The sequence below is a fragment of the Pyxicephalus adspersus genome, chromosome 4 (genome assembly GCF_032062135.1).
Source record: "Pyxicephalus adspersus chromosome 4, UCB_Pads_2.0, whole genome shotgun sequence".
NCBI lineage: Eukaryota > Metazoa > Chordata > Amphibia > Anura > Pyxicephalidae > Pyxicephalus > Pyxicephalus adspersus.
Genome location: NC_092861.1, coordinates 55223783 through 55246722, shown reverse-complemented (window position 1 = coordinate 55246722; position 22940 = coordinate 55223783). Strand labels below are relative to the sequence as shown.

At 36.5% G+C, this 22940-nt stretch overlaps 1 protein-coding gene across 1 annotated transcript in view; it reads right to left on the bottom strand.

Moving 5' to 3' along the window:
• Positions 1-971: 971 nt before the first annotated feature.
• MB21D2 (Mab-21 domain containing 2) overlaps positions 972-22940 on the bottom strand; it is a 73667-nt gene continuing 51698 nt past the window's right edge. Inside the window, exon 2 of the mRNA XM_072408227.1 lies at positions 972-8358. Coding sequence (XP_072264328.1) covers positions 7094-8358 — 1265 coding nt within the window. The 3' untranslated portion in view covers positions 972-7093. The remainder of the gene's footprint in view (positions 8359-22940) is intronic.

Genomic DNA, 22940 nt, shown 5'->3' with positions numbered 1-22940 from the left:
CTGGAATACCTTCCTGAATGCCACGCATCCCAGGGGCTCTTCCCGCAATGTCACGCATCCCAGGGGCTCTTTGCTGCTGCTTCTGTGCAGACGGAGCCCTTTCATCAATAGAAAAAAATTGCCGATCTCACACATGCGCAATGACATTGGCAAGTTTTTACCCAATCTACATCCCCCGATCTCGTTCCTGCACAGTGCGAGATTGGGTGATGTAGGAAGAAGAGGAGAAGGTGGCGTCTGGCGCTCCCTCTGGGCTGGGCCAAAGACAAATACAAGGATGACGCAGGACCCGATGGGAGAAACCTCCGGATGGATAGACAGATCTGAGGGACTGAAGGTGTGATTTAATTGTTTTGGGTTTACTTCCGCTTTAGGTGGGAAGTGTCTTCTACTCCATTTGTGTCAGAGTTTGTTGTGTAATATTATGCCAGTGCCTTTCATATAATACTAATAATTGTTTTCCTGCCTTGTATGTTCCTAGGAACCATTTCAGCCTTTCAGTGTGCTAGTGAGTGGGAAGGAAACCACAGTGTAATTCTTTTTGCTGTCTGAATTGTCTCAGGAAATTCATCCCTTGGGTCTCTGACAGCAAGTTTAAAGATCATATTAGATTCACCTATTAAAAAACTGAGAATCTTCTGTCACTTGTTTCAGATTCTAGTTTATCTAGATCTTCTAGCAGTTTTGATAGTAAAGACTTCAAAAAGCAACAATGTGAATCTGGGAGAGGTAAAATAAAAAAACATTGTACTTCTTGTCTCACTAGCAGAATGCTACTGCAACTGACAATGTGTTAGGGTGCCCCTGTAACTTCCAGCAAGGGACTATTGTGTCAAAGAACAGCCATCAATCAGACTATTTTCTGGTCTAAAATGTTATTTGTGACTGGTGGCAGTAAGGAAATATCTTTTTTTAGTTACTGAATCCATATTAATAAGTAATGGTCATACACAAAAGCACAAATATGAAGAAACAGTAGATTTTCGAGTTTAATTTGCATGAGAAAAAATGCATATCAATTATACATCTTGAGTCTGATAGCAGCACATAGATACAATGACATATGTTTTCATGTCCAAATAATGACGTATGATACACACATGTTATACACAATCTAGGAAAATCAGGTCATTTCAGCAGGATTAATGCGCTACATCATATTTAAAGGAGAACCAGGACCAGTAAAAGAAAATATCTTTATTCTACATAAGAGAAAGTAAGCACATTGTCAAAGTAGGTGCAAAGAAATTAGACACAACAAAAGACATAACTAACGTTAGTGCAAAAAATGCAAATGGTAATGTTTATATAATTCTCTTTTGTCAAAGCTAATGCTATGTAAAGACACCCATTGTCATCTTGGATGGAGGGGGATGAAGGCTGTGTGTAGAATTTTGTTTTGGGATTCCCTGGTGATCTCCTCCCTTCTCAGCACATTTTGCCCTATGATAACCCAATGAAAGGAAAGAGGCCAACAACAGTAGTAAAAAGAACTTCAGTCTCCACTTAAAATCAAATTCTTTCCACCTATCCATCCTTGCAAAGGTAGAGAAATTCTACACACAGCCTTCAACCATGAAACTTTGTTCAGAAGAAAGTAGGAAAAATTCCAGTCCAATGAAAAAGCAGGATATTGTTTAAGAACAAAATCTAGGTAAACTGTAAAATATAACCAGTTAACACTTCTAACTTTGATTCTTCAGTAGCAGATGTTTTTCAGTACCGTACATAGAAATTGTTAAGCCTGTACCAACCTCCACTAAATCATACTTAGAAGAAAATGTTTTTTTTCCTGAAATTGATATATCATGTGGGCAGGTTAGTAGCAAACATTGTTAAGCAATTTTAGAGTTCTGCACCACCAAAATAGAGGTGGAATGTTAGAGCTGCCATCATGGTATATTCTACTGGAAATGATTTTATATCTGTAACCTGTACCATAAACTAAGCATGTTATAATGATCTTTATCTGGGTCAAGCATTAAATTCTATTTCTTTCTCATATCAGAAAGGAGTTGGAGCTTTATGCGAATTAAATTCTGACTGCTGGGCAGGCTTACTCCACTGGTAAATAAATGTTGTGGAATGGTTCTGACATGAACTGAGAGTCGTAAGACACTAAGTATATCCAAACTGAAAAACAAATAATTATCATATTGAACCTTACCAGTCCTTTAGATGAGGTGGCACTTAGGGAGGCTAAGCATACCTTCTCCAGTGTATTTATAAAGGAAGCCATGGTGGTCATATAGGCTGACCTTCAGGTCTTCCTTCAATTACATTGGGGGGGGAGAGGGATAAAATATTTGCATTGTGCTTAAATTTCAATTCACATGCAGTAACAAGCACATGGCATTTCTCACTGCATTCACAGATATTTCAGACAGAAAACTAATGAAGCCTAAGATCCAGTAGGCTCCAATATATAAAATGTTTGTTCCTCAGTTTAAAAACATGTTTTATTTGGTTGTACATACTAAAGGCAGTCTGTATAACTTTCATGAACATCTGTTGTTGCAGGGTGCCCCTGTATCCCCTGAAGGACAGGTGCTAGCAGCATGCAAAGTTCCACAAGGAAGTTGCCTTGCATTGCACTGTGGGATGTACTGAGGGAGTTTGTGTAGCACCAATTTTGCATATAGTTTGCAGACTGTGGCTTACTGCAAGTTCCCAGATTTTGTGGGCTACTGGGGCACCAGCAATGATGGATTTTTCAGGAACTTACATGGAGTGTCACTTGCCAGTGTCTAATGTACAGGGTTGTATTTATTTTTACCTGCCACGTTCTGTGAAAGAAAACAAGGTATCTGACATTTCCTCAAACATTCGCTTAAGGGAAACTTCTAGGTCCACATGTTTCAATGGTAGTAATTGATTGCTACCAGGGAACGTTTGGGAGAATGTCGAAATCCCTATTTTATAAATAAAGCCCTTGGTATCATTACCTACACACTTTGGGGATAACATTCACTAGATAAAATTAGAGGTGCTGCCCACATGATCTACACTTGGTGCTCCATTCTCTAAGAGGATGAAGAAGGAGATTTGTGGCCATGGGCAAAACGCCATACAAAGTTTATTAACCTTAACGAGTTGTTAAGGAAATTAGAATAAAAACAAAACTGCTGCTTTCAAATGATGTACAGCAAATCCTGAATGTGTCTTATCATTGGCTTAGAAAGCCACTAGCACCAGAGATAAATGATTAGAAGACAGACAAGACAGATTTAAAAAATGATTATGCATTGTTTTAGAATAATAAAAAACTTTGCCATACACTCTGAGAAAATGAAAATGCTAAAAAGCAGTTCCTGGCAGTAAAGTGGAAGCAATCAGTAGGTTACTAATGCAATTCAGCAAACACCACTGCTGTATAGAAATCAAAGGAAACGTAATTTACTTTAAAGCTGAACTCCAGCCCTATTTTATGGAGATGCTATAGGGTCAGTTTCCTTATAAATCCTCTTAATTTCCTGTTCCTTCTGACAGTGAGTGAAATCTTGCCAATGGGGACACTGGCCGCAAATACCTCTTAGCATTAATTAAACCGTCCTATACTAGAAAATGATAGAGATATTTATTCTATTTTCTGATATATCAAACATTCACATAGAAAGTGATGAGAAATCCTCTGAAAATACATTCCACATGCTCTACAAATTTAAGGCTGAAGTTCGGCATTAATCTTGGCTTTCTGGCATACCCAATGTCACCAAAATTCAGTGAGCACCTTGGATGGTCATTGGGTGTGTACTTTCTGAAGCCTGTGCTAAATGACTTCCTAATAGATTACTTTCCTCTATCACATGTACACTTCCAAGGTTTCAGTGTGATTTACTTTTTTCTGACATTTTTAATAGCATGGAGTCTGTGTTAAGTATACTAGGGCATAGATCGTACCCACAATGGGCATTGGGATGCTTTACTGCAATGTCTAGAAGTAAAAACCAAAGGACCCAGCAAATAGGCAGAGGTTCCTGTATACATTCCAAGGTTTCATTTTCCTATGTTGTTTGGAGTGTTCCTTTTCAGAGTATCTAAAATATACTGTCCTTAGTTCTAAGCACCTATTTAAAAAACATAACTTACAATGACTGCAACCATACTACAGACTGCAAATAATAATAAATAAAATTATTGTTTTAAAAGTATCACTTTTTGTTCCCTTCAGTGCTCACATGCAAAATCCATGTAGAAATCATCACACATTCATCTTTTGAATCTTTTAGCAAGTGTCTTATACACAAATTGAAAGAAGTCTCCTGAGGACTAAATGCATATTTATAGGATTGCATTTGTTCACTTTGTCAAAACTAATGATGAAAAGACAGGTCTCAGGAATCATTAAAGCTCATCTTCAGGCAAACATTAATTCATCTTGCATGGTTTTTCCTTACCTCATGAAGTCAAAGAATACTTACCTCTATAAGAATATTACTTATAGAGTCTGCTATGTCCATACTGTATGCAGGGGACCAGTAATGCAGCACTGCAGAAGTGCACATGGCCAGTTGTCGATGGTCCCATTGTGCTGATATCAATGCCTAACATGCTCTTCTTATTCCTGAGAGGACCCTGTCACTGGTTGGCCAATAGCAAATGTCCATATCACACAGGCAGTGACATGCACATCTGAAGAAGCACTCCACCTCCTGCACAGAAGAAAAGAAGGGACCTGGGACTAAAGCATCATGTGACCAATGCTTTAGGTGAGTAAAAAGGACATTTAGATTTTTTTTACGTCATTAAATTCAAGGGATGGGGGATATGTTGGCCCAGAGATCAGCTTTAAAGTATATGTACACCTGAACAAAGAACTTTTTTTAATCCACCTAGGTTGGGTAAATATATCATTGAAAGCATTTTGTTATATTTGATTTCTAAATGCAAATAAAATTAACCTTGACAACAATTCAGCGCTGACCAGTGTCCTGTGCTGTCCGAGTTGTCTCACAAAGACTATTTAAGCCTTTTTTTCCTAGTCAGTTGATTCCTATGCTGTAAATATTTGGGAATGGGTAAATAGTTTAGCAAAAGACAATGAACAGGGCTGATACCACTGGTCCACAAAATTCTGTGCTGTCTACCCAAAATGGAAAATAAAATCGGAGTCCATTTTTTGGTGATCAACAGATTTTGTTCTAAACTTGCAGAGACCTTGTCCTTGTTTGAGTATTCTTTTTATATAATTATTATCCAAAATCCCTCGTGGGATGCTTGCTAAGGAGTGTTCATTTTACATTACAGACAACGCATAAGTGGCATACATTTAATTGCTTTCATAATGGCCTGGTGTTTTTAAAAGGCGATGTAAATTCCTGAATGGAAATCTAACTGCCCAGGTCCCCCGTTTTGTAAGAAAATGTGTGATGCCAATTACTCAAAATTGAATACCACTTTAAAAGAATTCTTTTAAAACCATTACCGCTTAATTTCTTCACAGAACCAGCAAGAAAAAAAAGTGAATGTTAGCAGATTGGTACACAGTACACACAATGACATGAACATGACTTTTCTTCCAGTCTAGAAAGCAAACACCATACATCCCGAGCAGAACAGAGTTTCAGTGGAATGCTGTCAGAAAACTTGTAGCATTTCAAACATTACGTCTTGTTATATATTTCCACATAAGTGAAACTCTACCTAGAGGGTGAATCATTTTAGAACAAAATTCATCTTTGGAATTAAATCCTTGACGTCAAAGTACGATCATTTTAGTCACATGACAGTGGAAATTGTTTCCTTAATGTTTCTTTAAGTAAAAAAGTTAATTTTACCCTTACAATGAAAGTTACCTATCATCTACATATATACCCACTTGAGAACATTCTCCCATAACAACAAATGGGCTTATTCAAAAGAATAATATGCAAAGTGCATCAACTGACAGCAACCAAATAGAATTTAGCTTCACTGATTCAAGAAGGCCTTGCAGTTATAAAAATGTAAAAATTTTTGTAGCATTTTCTGCCACTTTCTAGCCCACAAATTGGTTGGGCTCCCTATGCACATGCTCACGGATGTTCTTGAGTTGCCAAATTTATATTCACATATTGCATAGTTGCATGATACTTCCAGGTTTTATTCTGCTCTGTGTGCTTTTAAAGACTCATAAAACTTTAAATGCACATAATATTAGTTTGCAGAAGACAGATTGCTGACATCAGTCAATGTATAATCAGTATAACTTTCTCAGCACGGTGAGGTCTTAGCAATTTAGTGATCTTAATGCTGAGGCAGCACAAGAATATAACATGAGTATTGGTTTTACAGAAATATAGATGATGCCATTGCTGTCCTTTGAGGAAAATGTGAGCTGTCCAACTATCATATTAGATGGCTTTAGTTCTGAAAAAAGGCATGCCAGTAAAATCAAAATTTTCAATCTGCATGCTTGTTCTGGGTGGTTAACACAAAGCATTAGGGACAAAAGTTATCATATAACCATGCAACTATCATTTTCAGAGGAAGAGGACAGCAATATAAGCTTGTGAATTTTTCTAAGTAAAGGTATCTATTAAATGTTGAAAATGATCTTGTAACATACAAGGCCTACTATCAGTAAAAGCCATTGGTTGGTGTATGATATTGCACTTCCGACCTCACCATTGCTACTTTTTACTGAAAAAGAACAACATTTGCTGACAAGTCAGTTTAATGTGCCAAACCAGTTTACTGTGATGAGACTGATGACCCAGAACTCTCCAGAAGCTTAAATGGCATCACAAGAAATGTAGATGGGTACCAGCTTGGTAGCCAAAACTTGCCTGGTACACGTAAAACAATGGAAGCCCAATGCAATTAATTTATTTCCAAAACATATCTTAATTTTCCACATGTATACAAATTAAATAGACACAATAGCAAACATAAAATGGTCATTAAGGCTCATGTTCTCCCTTAAAACTTCAAAAAAAAAATGATCAAAGCAGCATATGAAATAGTAATATACTGTTTCAAATTTTGCAAAGTCCTGCACAAACAGGATTAAAAATTTCATATTGTTCTTGACAGATCCAATCTAAACTGGATATGTAAAAACAAAACATCACACAGATTACACATGAAGTCTTAATGAAAGCATCAGACATTCTCAGAAAAACTTGTCATCAATCCTAAAGTGAGGCCTGGTAACATCATCAGGGTTGATGAACACAGAGATAGACTTTCCTGGGTTTTCAGTTACTAGCTGTTGCAATTTTTTGGCTAACCGATCATCTGGTTGGTTATTGTCTCCTCCATCAGACTGTGGTGATGGTATGCTAGTGGTGCTTCCTCTCCTCTGGAGATCTAGGGTGAGCCGGTTGGCAGCCTTGACATGTTCAATGGCCGTCCGAAGGTGTTCTGCAGGGTCAGATCTTACAGAGGACAGCTTTCTAGCATGCAACATTACTGTATCCTCTGAGAGGTGCTCTAGCATATTGCACTGAGGAATGAAGTAATTGGGGCACATTTTGTTTACTAAGCAATGTTGCAGATCATCAATAAGTCCCAACAGAAAATGGGCTGCATAATCTTCCTGGGCTAGGTAATTAGCAGGAAGTCTATCACAAGCCCACAGCATCATACTTCGCAGATGGTATGGACTGATAGCTTTTGGTCTTGATAAAAGCTTTATGATTATGGCTTTACAAGCTTGATAGGCTTGCATTAAGCTACTGGTAATGCACTTCTTCAGCTGCACCTCGCTTCTGGCAAATGACAATCTCCATTCATTATCTTTCTTACCCTTATAAGAGCAAGCTGGCACTAAATAAAACCCACTAATAACTTCTTCTTCTGTAATCTTGCCATCCCAAAAGTGGTTTTCCATTAGCCAGCTCTGTGCTACAGCTGGCCACCCTTTAAACGAGACCACAGGAACAATATCATAGAGCATACGACTGCTGCCAACACCTAAAATGATTGATATAATAGTGCCATTCTTCTCTACTTTATCCACCTTGGGCATTCCCCTCTGGGGTTTCTTCTGAATCTCAGATAGCACAATGCTGATAGACTCATGGAACCAGTCAGCAACTTTTGTAGGTGAGAAGAAATAATTAGTTGCTCCATTGATATGGTCAACAATCGTACAGCAGTCTTTCCACTTTGTGATTGTACCTTCATCAAACAATCGAAGGCTAAGCCATGAGTGGCACAGGGCTGAGTGACGCATATCAAGTGTGACTGGCTGGTTACGGTCATGAAGCTTTAAAGCTGGCACAAGAAGGGTGAAATCCATGTCATAATCAGTTCCACGGGCATAAACATTCAATTCATCAAGATCCAGGTCTACAACTCCTTCCCGAACACCACCCGAAAGAAGCAAATACTCATTTGCTACAGGCAATTTCTGGTCGAGTTTCTGGACCATACCTGTAAAGAAAAAACAGTTAAAAGTTAATATTGAAGCTTTTATGATTAATGATACAGATATAAAAAACAACTTAATTAAATACTATTTAGAATCACAGAAAACTAAATAAGAATTTATATTTTTTCAGTTGGGGTTGATTTACTAAAGGAGTAGAGCATGCTCACTTTACAAAGTGAATTTTCATCTAGCTTGGTAACATTTCTCTAGCTATGGGTGTGCCCGTTAATTTCTAATGGACCTCCGATGTGCATCCATGTACACGACTCTCAGGACTTTACAACACACACACACACACACACACACACGAAAGAACTTGCTTCAGAAAGTGTGTGATATGTCAAGAAGAATGATATGTAAAGAAAATACACCTACAGCATTGCATGAGCCCAGCTGATGCATTCAGCAACATAACTACAGTTGTCTCTGCATGGATAGTGCAGGTCAATGACTAATGAAGTCCAATTCAATAAAAGTCATAAACAGTGCAAAAAGCAAGAAACACATAATTCATAATATATATATATATATATATATATATATATATATATATATATATATATATATATATCTACATATACACACATACAGAGTGTATATATATTAGTATTGCTTATATAAATACTATAATTAGACGTTATATGGCCATCCTGAATAGATCAGGACTAATGGGACTAACTACATCAATTTATTTATATTTTGCAGCTACTTGGTTTTGGGGATTAGTCATGAAAATCTGTTGTGCTAAGATACAGTAGTAGCTAAATCAAAGTTAGTAAATCCAATATATTATCTGCCATACAGCCTACTATAAAGGTTACAACAAAAGCAATCATGACAAGCACAGCACACATTACTGTTAAACAAATGAACATCCATTAAAATAATAATAATAAGGATGCAAAAGTTTGGAAGGTTGATATTTTCAGAATGTAAAATTCAGAAATACCCAAGGGAATGTCAGACAGTGAAATGTCATAAGTTTCAGATCTGCGCTTTGGTAGATCTAATTAGCTAAATGAAGCAAACCAGGTGGCAGTGCGGAATTAAACCTGGTACATGCTCTTTGAAGCAGCTATGAGTAGAAGGAGCTGTGCCGGATCAATTCAAGATGTTTCTTCGGAGGCCCACTATGCTTTTAAACACCATTTACAAACCAAAAACAATTGAAACTTCCAAGACAATCAATATAAAAATAGCCTAAATGCATTTGGAGTAAATGAAGCTAATGGCTCTACTTCCTCAGATGTGTTTCTATATCTACTTACCCTGCATTAAGCTTGTATTATAAGACATGACTATTAAGTATTTAATGATATCAGTCATAATAAATGCAAAAACAAATGGCAGTTGGCCATACTCAAGAAGTACTCAAAATGTATTTATAAATTATTTGTCTATCAATTTGGCTGAGATTTGGCTTTAGGAAGCTTTAGTAGAATTTACTATTGTGCTGCTGTGTTTTTTTATGATAATTGGCCACTAGGTGGCAGAATAAGCCTTCATTTTAATATGTATTGTAGTGAGCACTGCATAGGGACTGGAATGGCTGTGAAGGAAACAACAGCTGAATTGATGGGTGAACAATTTATACATAAAGCTCTAAGAGTACCGCCTGGGTGGGTAATAGACAATTGCAGAGCAAGATGGAGAGGTAACATGTAAGCATTTCAGAACAGTGGACCTATGGACTAAATCTTTTGTCTTTTAATTAAAGGTTTAAAGGGCAAAGCAACAGAGGTACTTGGACGTTTGTGAATTCTTTTAAATTTTCAATATTTTTATATGAGTGTGATCTTAACCTCATCTGAGTTTTAAACACATCCTAAAAGTAGATGAGGAAAACCTAGTTAAACTAAAGAAACAAAACGTATTATATTTGGTCATGTATTTTTTGAAAACATGCTCCACATCACCATGTGGGGCTAAAGTAAGTGAATCTATAGGATTATCAGATAATTTGAACATGAAAACAGAGTCTGGTGTTGTCAATCAATGGGATGATCAGGTGCGAGTGAGATCTCCCCATACAACACATTTGTGGACGTGTATTATGGGTCAAACAAAGAAGTGGTCAGAGGACCTCAGAAAAAGAGTTGTAGATGCCCATAAAGCTGAAGAAAGTTACAAGACCATCCCTAAAGTGTTTGGACTCCACCAGTCAGTTTGTGTACAAATGGAGGAAATTCAAAACTAGTGTTGCCCTACCCAGAAGTGGTCAACCATCAAAGGTATATCCAACACTAAGACATGTATTAGTGTGAGCACTTACAAAGGAAGGGTAACTTCTAAACAACGGAAAGCCTGTCTCACATTGGTGAATGTTGATGTTCATGAGCCCACCATCTGGAGAACACTGAACAGCAATGATGTGTATGGCAGGGTAGCAAGTTTAAAGCCACAGCTCTCCCCCAAAATATTGCTGACCGTCTACAGTTTGCTAAAAATAATGTAAACAGACCAGAGTGATACTGGAAGAATGTTTTGTGGATGAATGAATCAAAGATAGAACTTCTGGCTTAAATGAGGAGTGGTACATTTGGAGAAAGAAAAACACTGTATCCCAGCATAAGAACCTTATCCCATCTGTGAAACATGGTGGTGGGAGTGTTCTGCTTTGGGCCTGTTTAGCTGCATCTAGGCCTGGACAGCTTGCCAAAATTTAAGGGAAAATGAATTCTGAACTTTGCCAGAGAACTCCAGAGGAAATTGTCATGATATCTGTCCGTGAACTGAAGACAGTGGGCCATGCAGGAGGTCAATGATCCTAAACACACAAGTTATTCTACGAAAGAATGGTAAAGATGAATAGAGTGAATGGTATGACATGACTAAGTCAAAGCCCTGTTCCTAATCCAATTGAAATGTTGTTAAAAGACCTAAAGTGAATGGTTTCACCACTATCGAAGAGCTGAAGCTGTTCTGTATGGAGGAATGGGTTATAATTCCTCCATGATCAAATCTGCATATCGGACATAACAGTTAGCACAAACATTTAGTTATAGTTATTGCTTCACAAGGGGTGTCACAACTTACAAATACTGAGAACATGATTACCTTATTTTTGACATACACAGATATTTTATTGGATCATATGTTTAAAAAATACATGACAAAAGATCATTTTTGTTTTATTTGGTTAACTAGATTTTTTCATCTACTTTTAGGACTCATTCATATAAAAATATAGAACATTATAAAGGTTTTACAAACTTTCAAGCACCACTGTATATGAAAGAAATCCTAGTAACCATAAACAAGATGGCTTATTGTTTAGCAATGTGTTGCAGCCAGAGCTGTGGAATCAGAGTTGAGACAACTTTGGGGTATCTGGAGGTGGAAAAAAAATGCTCTGACTCCAACTAAATGTAAGATGTTCTGAACACACACTGCATGTAAAAATCTCCTATTTCAAAGATAATCATGAAAGAGTAAGTTCACTGGTGTATTCATTAAGCCCACTGCAGAGTTGTCACTAGTATGAGGCTCATCTGAGCTACTCTGCAGCCTGACATGTATACATCCTTGTAATCTGGATTATACGTGGCTCATGAAAAATAATCATTTGATAGGATTATGAAATGTATGTTTAGTGTTGATATATTTTAACCAGGGATATACAGGAAGATTACATTCTACATATATACATCCCCTGCACACTGAGGGTGTTGTGAGAAAGCAGAGCTTCACACTTTTTATTTACCAACTCATTTTTAGCTATATACCAAGTTCAATTAACATTTATTCTGTTTTAGGTTTTACAATTGTTTTTTTGGTTTATGTAGTTTATTTAAAGTAGCAAATTATTTAGTTCATATTTTTGTACAAGTAAAGTTGTTCCTAGTGCTCATTGTATCCGCAAGTACGTTAAAATGTATGGCCTCTTGGTAAAACAAAACAAACTTTGTTTTCATTTCTGTATTATTAGTTTTTTATTAGTTTAAATATTAGGCACAAACTTTATTGGTTTACGTGCTGCCGATGTACCGACTCCACAGCCCAGGTTGCAGCATTGGGATAATACAGTCTATTCCCACCAGAAAAATGAGCAGGCATTTTGTGTTTTCCCTATGGTAAGGTATCTTTCCCTCTGAAATCTTCTCAGAATCTAAAAACAAATTATGTTTCTTCCTTTTGTCTAGGCAGGTTCTGCTGGATTTTTACAGTGAATTACCAAGGTGCCACAGATCTTCCACCATATGTATTACTCTATGTAGCCATGTAGATCAGTGATTCTCAATCCAGGGTCCTCCAGAGGTTGCTAGAGGTTCCTTGAGCAATGAGCAATCTGTGCTCATCAAGTCAGTTTATCTGACACCAATGATAATTTTGGCTTCATGTAGTGGTGATATTCTTCATACTGGCCAGCAATGTAAGAGGCGTTCTTCCAATGAACCACCATATTAATATACTGTGAACTGTGGATGTACTAATTATAGCAGGGGTTCCCCCATAGTAAAAATGTTGAGAAACACTACTTTAGATAGAGGCTGCACCAGGTTTATTTGTGTATTGAATGCAGTTCAATTTTAATTTTCCATTTGCATTAATGTGTGCACATGCTGCTAAATAAATAGTTCTATAAAAATATTCCAAATAATGATCTTTTTTGATCTATATACGGCCACACTATTGAGGGCTACTGCATGTTGCTAAGGCTCTGGGATGAAAAAAAATCATTAAAATAATGATGGAGAGAGAAAGGGGTCCCAGAGCAACTAGTAAGCCTAATAAAAAGTAATATATGGTTTGTTGCTTGAAGATATTGCTCCCTACACCATGTTATTAGCTGACAAATGACAGCTTGCTTAAGCTACTTATAGTTATTAGAAACCCCTTCAGGGACTGCTGGGAGCAAAGAATGGTGTGATTTTTCTGACCTGCTTTTAGACTGTATGGGGGGAGGTGGACTATTTCCATTTAAATTATAACTTCATAATCTATGTTACTATTGTCGTGATTTTTAAGATTAATCTAATAACATCATATTATAATTAGAGAAGCAAAAATGCATGAAACGACGTACACATGGTGTTAATTAGAAATGTTCTTGGTTCTTAAAATTTATGTGTCTAGATGAAACATCAACACATGTTAAATAAACCCCAGATCAAACAGAATATTTTTTTCCAGGTAAAAATACTAAGATAGTTGTTTATTGCAAACACAAAACTGGAGCTTCCATATAATGATAGAAACCCACAGACATCTCCCTGTGTGGCATGACAAGACTGTTATTTTGAATATTTTTAAAGGCAGCTATGTAATATCCCTGAATCTAACAAAGAATGAAATGACATTAGTGTTGCTGCATTCAATACTAGAAGACAAATGGAAATGATTGAATTTTGTTATTTCTCCACTAGAGGGCACAATACACCCTGCTTTAACACAAAACCTTTGATGCTGGAACTTGTAGAATTAAAGTCCCCCAAGGCAGATACATTGAAAAGAGTTATTAATTGTTAAAACTAATTAAGATGTCCTGATATTATTTGTTTTCGGGCCTATTAGTAGACTAATTAGGATCAGCTGTCTATGTAAATCTTAGTAAATCTGGTGTTATCCATTGTGCTGGAACAGGGAAAATCATGTAGTTCAAGCACATCAAAAGCTTTGCATATCAATACAGTAAAAATAACATTCATTGTAAACCTTCCTTTGTGTAATGTATTTTGCACTAAAATCTTGAATCAGGTTCAGATATTTATTCTGGGCTGTAGTGATTTCTGGTGCTCAGTTGCTTGTCTATATTAAAAATATGTTCCATCTGCCAAATAGGCATTGATTGAATATATCCATACATCCCCACTGCCACAACCATTTCCATCAAGCTTAAATCAATTCAACCATTGTCAGCAATATTACACTGACAGCAACGTCAACTACCATATCAATGAATTAGGCCTATTCATATATGTGTTTTACAGTCCTGTGCACTTTTGAAAATGCTGCCTGCATACATTTCAATGGAATCAACCCATAAAAAACTAATAATGCAGCAAAATGCCCACGTTCTAATGTACCAGAAGGCAGATTTTTACTTTTCAGTTATAAATTTACAAATATGTGTACACAAGTACATGTCCAAATGTGTTAAAATACATAAAACTGCAGGTATAATTATACATCAAGGGCTCAATTTATAAAGCAGTGAATCTGACATTCCCTCAAACATTCCCTGGTGGAGAATCCTCCAGGTACATGTGTTTCAATAATAGGAATTAATTTCCATCAGGGAATGTATGAGTGAATTTCAGCCTAAAGTGTGTACCAGCCTGTATATCATATGTGTGTGTTCTATTACAGCTGATATGATTCTGCTTAGTCTGGTCTATTGTTTAGTGCTTTCAAATCCAATTTATAGAATTTCAAAGCGATGTATTGCCATGGATTTTATAAAATATCTTGCATATTGCAGTTTGAGCGCATTTATTTTTCAAATTCAACCCCAAAAACATGCATTGCAATTTGAATGAAAGAACATGTCAGTGTGTGCTGGGGTGATCATGATATTCCATGTGTTTCTGCTGCGTTTATTATGAATAAATCCTAGGTGTTATCATTTCAAAGAATATTTGTTGTAGATTATATTGTACTGGATTCTTTCCTTGTAGTAACACTGAGTGGACCCCCTACCAGGGAAACCCTAGTTTTTTTCTTCACCTTTAAATTTGTAATCCACATTTTACAGTTATCTGCTCTAGCCAAAAAGAAGGAAGCCTTTTAAGCATATTCTATCCACAGATTGTAACATGTAAGGTGAGCTTAACACACATAGGATAAGGACTCACGGATGTCTGTAGGTACAAAGATGTCAAAAGGTACAACACTTGAAGTAGGGTTTTACAATTAATACCAATGGCAACAACTCAACAAACTTTTAGTAGCTATGCGGCAAACCTACTTGCATTTTTGTGTGCACCCCAATGTGTTTGCATGCGTTAGCCTTGTTCATCTGTGTTTCATTTTTATCTTCCCAAATATGTATGAGAACGAGTTGCTTTATCGAGGGCACATAGATGGTACAATAAAGCATTGCTATAAATGTGAAGATTATAGGAGGGTTCCTAATAAAAGCAAAAAATTTAATTTGTTTAAAGGAAATGGTACAAACCTGTGAAAGGGTTTTCCATAAATGTGTGTTCACATATTTATTGGTTTGTAAAGTCACCGCTAGAGGGAGCACATGCTCTACTACTACAATACAAGCCCACCATGGCACCAAAGTACTGCAGCACAATCCACAAGCTATAAACCCACACCTAGCATATGGTAATACATTGCAGACAGTTAAATACCTTTTTAAAGTGTAAATTCCTGCTGCTACTTTCACTCACATTCATTCACACAATGAGAGAAATACGGGAATTGCCATTGCTATATTTTTCTTTTTAGTGATTAGGCCATTGCACCTCTCTTTCAGAATTATTATAAGGGAGTCACAAACTTGGAAGAAGTAATTCTGTCGTGCATGGCTTTCCTGTGCTTGCTTAGTTATATTTATTGATATGGGGGTCTGAAGTGTGGTCATTAATGTTACCAAACATTTGTAAATGGTTTAGAATTGGGAACGACATGGGGGACCCCTGGGCACTTTAAGATGAATCACGTGGCTTCCATAGCCAAGGTTAGGATTCAAAGTTTAATGATGTGCAAAATAGATGGGCAACTAGCATAAGCTAACAAAAGCAAATCCAATCTTTCACAATTAACTATACAGTACAGTTCCAACCTCACCAGCTACATATACAGACCCCCATCCTAAACTTTGTATACACCATCCTCCCCCCCCAGAAATATACACACATCCTATATTCATATATATTGTAAATACCATGCACAACCATATATACACATATTTACTGAACATATAGCTGTGCAATACTATTGTTCTGGCACTGCTATCTCTCATGTATGGTCTTGTTAGCACAAATAAAATAAATTGTCCCCTGAATACAGTTTATGGTTAAGCAAAAAAAAAAATGTTGTATATAGTAGCATGCCAAGAAATCAGGGTGTTTAGGTCTTTGCTTTGTGCATACATCTCACTCAAATTGTTTTTGTGAATAAAGAAGACATATCATCACATTTCCTACACTATATAAAATGACTGGCATTTTTTATTAATTTTTTGAGTATACAGTATAGAAGTATAGATAATATAGCAGGATGGGCACTTTTTTTTTTACATTTGCTGGAAGACATATCATCCAATGTTACACCTGTGCAAGACTGGGTGACATAAAGAACCTAGAGAAAAGAGGATGGCCATGCTTGCCGATCTGTCCAGTGCCAAAAAGAAGAGGGAAGATGAGATAGCGCTGGGCTTTCTTGTTTTGTGAAAGTTTTAGACTTTGTGTGCAAAATGCGTCAGGGCTTGATGATGATCATTATTTAACGGATAATAAAGACCCAATTCCTGCCAATTTAGTGTGTGGGCTATCTTCACTATTTTTTGCACATAGACAACTGGATATAGCTGTAACCCAGCATCCCATTTCAATGTGGATGGATAGCAGTTTCTCGGGAGTATGTATGTATTTAATCAGGGTTTACAGGGTACAAATATTATGTATTAAGACCAACCTTACACTCCATAATCCCTTATTCCCACTAGATAGCAGTACAAAAGTTACTAACACTTAGAAAATGTCAGGATATAGGATTATAGATATTTTCCATGGGCCATGACTCCTCTAAGTATACACCAATCAGTCTCAATATTTTTAAGCTAATTTTCAATGAAAATATCCCTATGAAGAACATTTTCTTAATGCCTTTTCCTATGCACTAAATTGGCTTCTATTAGTTTATCCAGTGGAAAGATTTTCAGAGAGCTCTTCTCTAAACACTTCCATTGTTATTCCATTTTCCCTTCTCTAAATTGATTTTCCCATATCTAAAGTCACAGGCTGAAATAAACACAGCTTTCTTGGTTTTCTACTTCCTGTCTGTCTCCCAGCAAGAGACCAAAAGCCCTAGCACAAAAAAAGGCATATAACATTAGCATATCAAGGAAGGGGTGATTTATTTCAGCAATGTCTTCTATAGTATGAGAATCTGCACAGCAGAAAGAGAGATGATGGTGCAATGGCACAAATCAGGGAGGATAAGACCAATGTAACCCCTTCCTCTCTGGGACATAGTTTATAAACTAAGAAGAGCGGGTTTTACATTGTATTACAAAAAATCATTTGTACTGCTAAAAAAAACACAAAACAATAGATCTAAGCATTATTATCACTATTTAGAAGAATAGATAACTACAAAACACGCACATATACAGAGAGTGAGCAAAAGAGAGAGGAGAGTGCTGTAGTGATACAATGATATAAAGGCAAGATCATAAACATTTATAATATATTACATCATGTTACATACACCCATGGCCCCCACAAAGCTTCTTATCATTACCATAAAGTTGCAATGTGTGATGCAGGGGTTTAAATATTTACTATACAGATACAATATCTGGTGTATCTTATGTTAGTTATGAGCTGGAAGAATGTTCCCCCTTTTCAGAGTGGTGATCTTGAATGTCACCTTAAAGAAAAAAAAAGAACTCTTTTATTATGCTGATGGCTCTGAAAGTGGTTGTTGGCTCAAGAAATATGCAGGCACCAGCAAATGGGAAGTCAATCATCAACAGCTTACAACCCCTACAACTTTGGGAGAAACCCTGGATGAAAATTGACGGGGTGGGATCAGCCCCTAGATTCTTCTTCTACATCTTTAGAACTTTAAATATGGTCTACTTGATGAAATTGTACCATCAATGTTCAATTTTGTATGATGCAGCTTCAGGTTGCCTGAAGATTAGAGTTCTGCAGGTGATTTACCTGATTTATCTGCTAAAAATTACCATTTCCCTTAATTCCGAGTAGACTAGCCATTCAATAAAAAGATTACCAGGTCTGCTAGTTGGTGCTCAGTAAAAATGTAGAAGAAATGCCTCAAATTTACCCCTTCATGGGGATTTAAAAGAGATCTAGGGTAGTAAATATGAAGACTAAAATATAGTTTTTACAATGTTTTATTTAAAAGAGGTTTGTAAATATAAGGGTCGTGTATATTAAATGTTTCTAGTAAAGTATTTGTAACCTTCAAATTCCTTAAAATTTTGCTTTAAACAGTAATGGTGTCTATTGGGTTTTCTTTTTGCTTTTCAGGGTCAGAGTTTTACTGTCACCCCCACCACATAATTTTCACACAACTCCTGGAATACAATGATGCTCCTCAGAATTACAGAATGAAGGAATTATACTATGCAGAAACAGAAAAAACGGTATCTGCATAAAAAGGTCAATGATGAAATAAAATTCAGACATTTTATATATACAATCAGCAAATTATTATATTGGTCCCTGAACATTGAGCTTTTCAATATATGTCAGTCATTGAAAGCAAAGTAATATTAATCATCATCAGAATGCAGTATCCTTTTCCTATCATGACAGGATCAGACAGCTGCAAGAACTGGCAATTCATTTAACAATACATAGAACACAAACAACTGCACTACCAATGAAATAGAAGGGTTTTACACATAAGTGTACCACTTGATGAGAAATATAGGCAATGAAATATCAAACATGAGAAGACTTGAAACCAACCACTACAGCCGGTCAATATTAGCAGCACAAGTGTATGGAGCCCATTAGACTACTGCCAATCAATAGGTGTGAAGATTTAGGCACTAGAAATTTTGAATAGAAGATCAATAAAAAAAAAAAGCAAACTAAAAACGTGACAAAATGGTGCTTCATTAGAAGGAAAAGTATGGACCTTGTAAATCCTGTTTTACCTTTTCTGTACAGCACGGTTTGCATCAACATTTGCAGCAGATCTATCATGACATTTTTAACATTAAATAAAAGGGAGGCTATCCCTTTTTTAAAAATAAATATGTTGGCACTATATAAATCCTGTTTATTATTATTATTAATATTACTAATAAAATGCCAAAAAATGTTTTAATTTTTTTAAACACTTTTTTTTATTTTATAGAGGTTCCCTCCCCTTTCATCTTTACCATCATGGCGGTAAAGACTGAAGGTGAAACCTGCAGCCTCTTGGGATACTAGCATTACATATCCCAGGAAGCTTTAGGCTGCTCCTTTTGCGCATGCATGAGATCAGGCATGTGTCATTTGGGTCTTTCCCATATTGTGTAGGTAAAAACAAGTGCACAGCCACCAATAATTTTTTAACCATTGATCAACCATCTTGACTTATTAACTTGTATTTAAAATTTAAATGAATATATACATCTGCAAATAGACAGAAGACACCTTAAGGGTCATAAACCCTTTAACTTGTAGATACCCTTGGCTTCCAGACGTTTTTCCTGACGCATATATATACTTTTCGTGAATGGCCTGCTCTTGGCAGATATGCCAGTAAATGTTTGTCTGTTTTCAAGGTGTAGAACAGGGGTGTCAAACTCTGGCCAGCGGCCAAATCTGTCCCGCAACGTCCTTTTTTTTTGGCCCCCAAAGGAATCCTAAATATGAATTGTAGCGCCGTTACTACAATTCCCGGCATATATCGTGTCTATCGACCAGCGGCCTCTCTGCCTATGCGTGGCCCCGCATTGGACCGTTTTATAGAGGCAGGGAATGCCGGGAATTGTAGTAGCGGCATCATTCGCTTTTATAAACCAGCGGCCTCTCTGCCTATGTCCTGCATTGGACTGTTTTATACATGCAGGGAATTGTAGTAGCGGTGCTATTTCATTGAAGAGGGAGTCCCAGCCACTAATATTAAGCCCCGCATTGGACTGTTTTCTTGATGCAGGGAATTGTAGTAGCAGTGCTATTTCAGTTTCAAGTTTGGCCCGTGACTTTGCCCAAGTTTTTAATTTTGGCCCACTGTGTATTGGAGTTTGACGCCCCTGGTGTAGAATAAGCCAGTATATTGACTCCCCAGAAGCTGGACTTTCTGGATACACTTGGTTTATACTACAAAGCACCTGTAACCTTTTTGTTACATACGGGTGATCTCCATTTTATTTTTTAATGGGGACTATATGCTTAAACTTAGGAAGAATTATGGACATATCGACAAACTATACAATACCATGACCCACAATCAGACATTTTGGACTGCACCAGTGTGAAAACAATACACTGTATACACACTCTACACAAAACCATGAGTGTTGCCTGGTGCAATTGGAACCAGGGAGACTAAAGGGCTCCCACACAATGACCTCAAAATATGCCTTAGTGTCCAGATCTACCTACTGATATATATATATATATATATATATATATATATATACATACATACATACACACACACACACACACACACACACACACACACACACACATACATACATAGAGCGAGGTAGAGATCAAATTAAAAAAAGTACTAGTAAATTATACTAGAAGGTATACATTGCAATAAGAACTGATGTATTAATTTGGTGAACAGATATAAACCTCGGATGCTGAGCCTAACCCAGAAAAGAGAGTTTATATATGAGAAATAAATACAGCATAAGCCTTCATAATACCATGGCATAAGTATACTGAGCAGCAGGCACAGCAACAGCTATAGAATTTCCTAGAAGGGTTCATCTTCTTTTCCATGTAGTTATAATTCAAGTTGCTTTACCCGGGGCAAGATGGGCTAATGCAAAAACTATTCATTACCAAAACACAGTACATTTCTATTTATTAAAAAAGAATTTATTTTCAAAATTAGGAAAATGCATCTCAGCATGTATTGTGCTGTGCCCTGTTTTATTTTGTATTTTCCAAGGTTTTGATATTTAAAATGAAAGCCTGGTTTACTGCAGACTTGGAAGATGGTTGATGTTGCACATTTTTAAATCCTTATATGTCTAAAATATGAAGCAGTAAGAGAGAAGGTAGAGAAGTGCCTATCATATTGTGAATGGATTACCAAATATAAAGTGTCTAGACAGTCTGGAAATGACGTTAAAACAAGTGTTTTATTTTCATAGCTACTTTTATATTTGGAGACCGAATTAAATAACAATTTTGATAGATGACATTTTATAAATATATATATATGTAAAAAGCAATAGAAAAGAAGGTCAACTAAAGAAAAAAGAGAGGCAGTCTTATATGTACATCAGGGACTGTTGAAAAGTATGACCAACCCCCATATTTTTTAGTTTTCTTATGTATGTATTACAACCCTTTTCCTGTTTTCCTGCCAGGGCAATAAAGACAGAAGGGAAGAGGGGATTCACTCTTATATTTAAAAAAAAATTGTGTTGCAGAAAAAAAAATACTATTTTTTACTTCACATAAAAGGGAAAAAACAAATTTTGGTGATAGGTCCCCACTTTAATGTAATTTCTTGACACTCATACGCAACAAAGTGCAAAGGTGTTATTTGATTTGTCTATATATAAAAAAATGCCTTATGTAGTGTATTATATGAAAATGTGTTTCCAATTCACATATAATGTACAGCACTTCGTAATATGTTGGCGCCATATAAATCCTGTTTAATAATAATAATATATTTACTGATTGCAGTTAAGATTGTGTAGAGAAGAGAAGACAAGATTCTAATGCATGGAGTATAGATCGCCAACATAGTTAAGGTAAATTTCTTGCTCAACACTTTTACACGATTGCAGGATTACCATGGTTTCCTAAGAGAAAATCTACTATCAGAGTCCCTATATTGAGAATGAATAAAGAGCAACAAGCACACAAACATAAAATATTATTTATTTTTAAAAATGTGTTTTTTTGCAGTCACTCTTTGTACAGGCTGGTGGTGGTTTCCCTATTACTGGCTAAACACTAGAGGGCAACAGAGTGGCTGCAATGTCAACTCCCTACCTATAAAGAAAACTACATATCCCATGACTCCTTGCATTGTGTTGTTGCACTTGTAGTCTCTTCTCACTACAGCACAATGGGATGGCTACAAAAGAAAACATTCTGAACAGGACACACATTTTAGTCACAAGAATTAAGCATATGCAGTTTTCTGAAAAATTTTATAGAGTATATAGAGACTTATTAAACACATAATTTAAATAAAATGAAGCAGAAGTAATGCAACGCTATTAAAGTGATACTGTACTTGGTGTATGGTAGGAGCCCTGCAGCAATGGCAGGTCCAAGACCCCATCTTCGCCGCTGACTCCACAGCAGACTTCTGAGTGCATAGAGATCCTCCATGAGCCATTGGTTGGCCGCTAATTAAGTCCTGCACATGTGCAGGAGTAGCTTTAGGCATAAAACAAATATGATTTTGATGTGACACATTTCACTAGTGTATACACTGGTATGTATGTATACCTGCAAAACGTGCACACATCATACATGTTAGAGATCATCCACAATTTACATAGGTATCTAGAGCAAGTTCTTCCCTTTATTTCAAAAACTAATAGCTGTATTTACGCCAGTATAGCATTTGCTTTGCTGCAAAACTGAAGAATCTGACAATAGAAGCTACAGGCTGTAACACAACTACATTCTTCCCCCTCAAAAGCCTTTTCAAGTGAACCAGTATTTCTGGATCTGAGCATAATGTATCCCTGGATAGTAAAATTTGGATATGTTTTATCAGTTTATGACTCAAA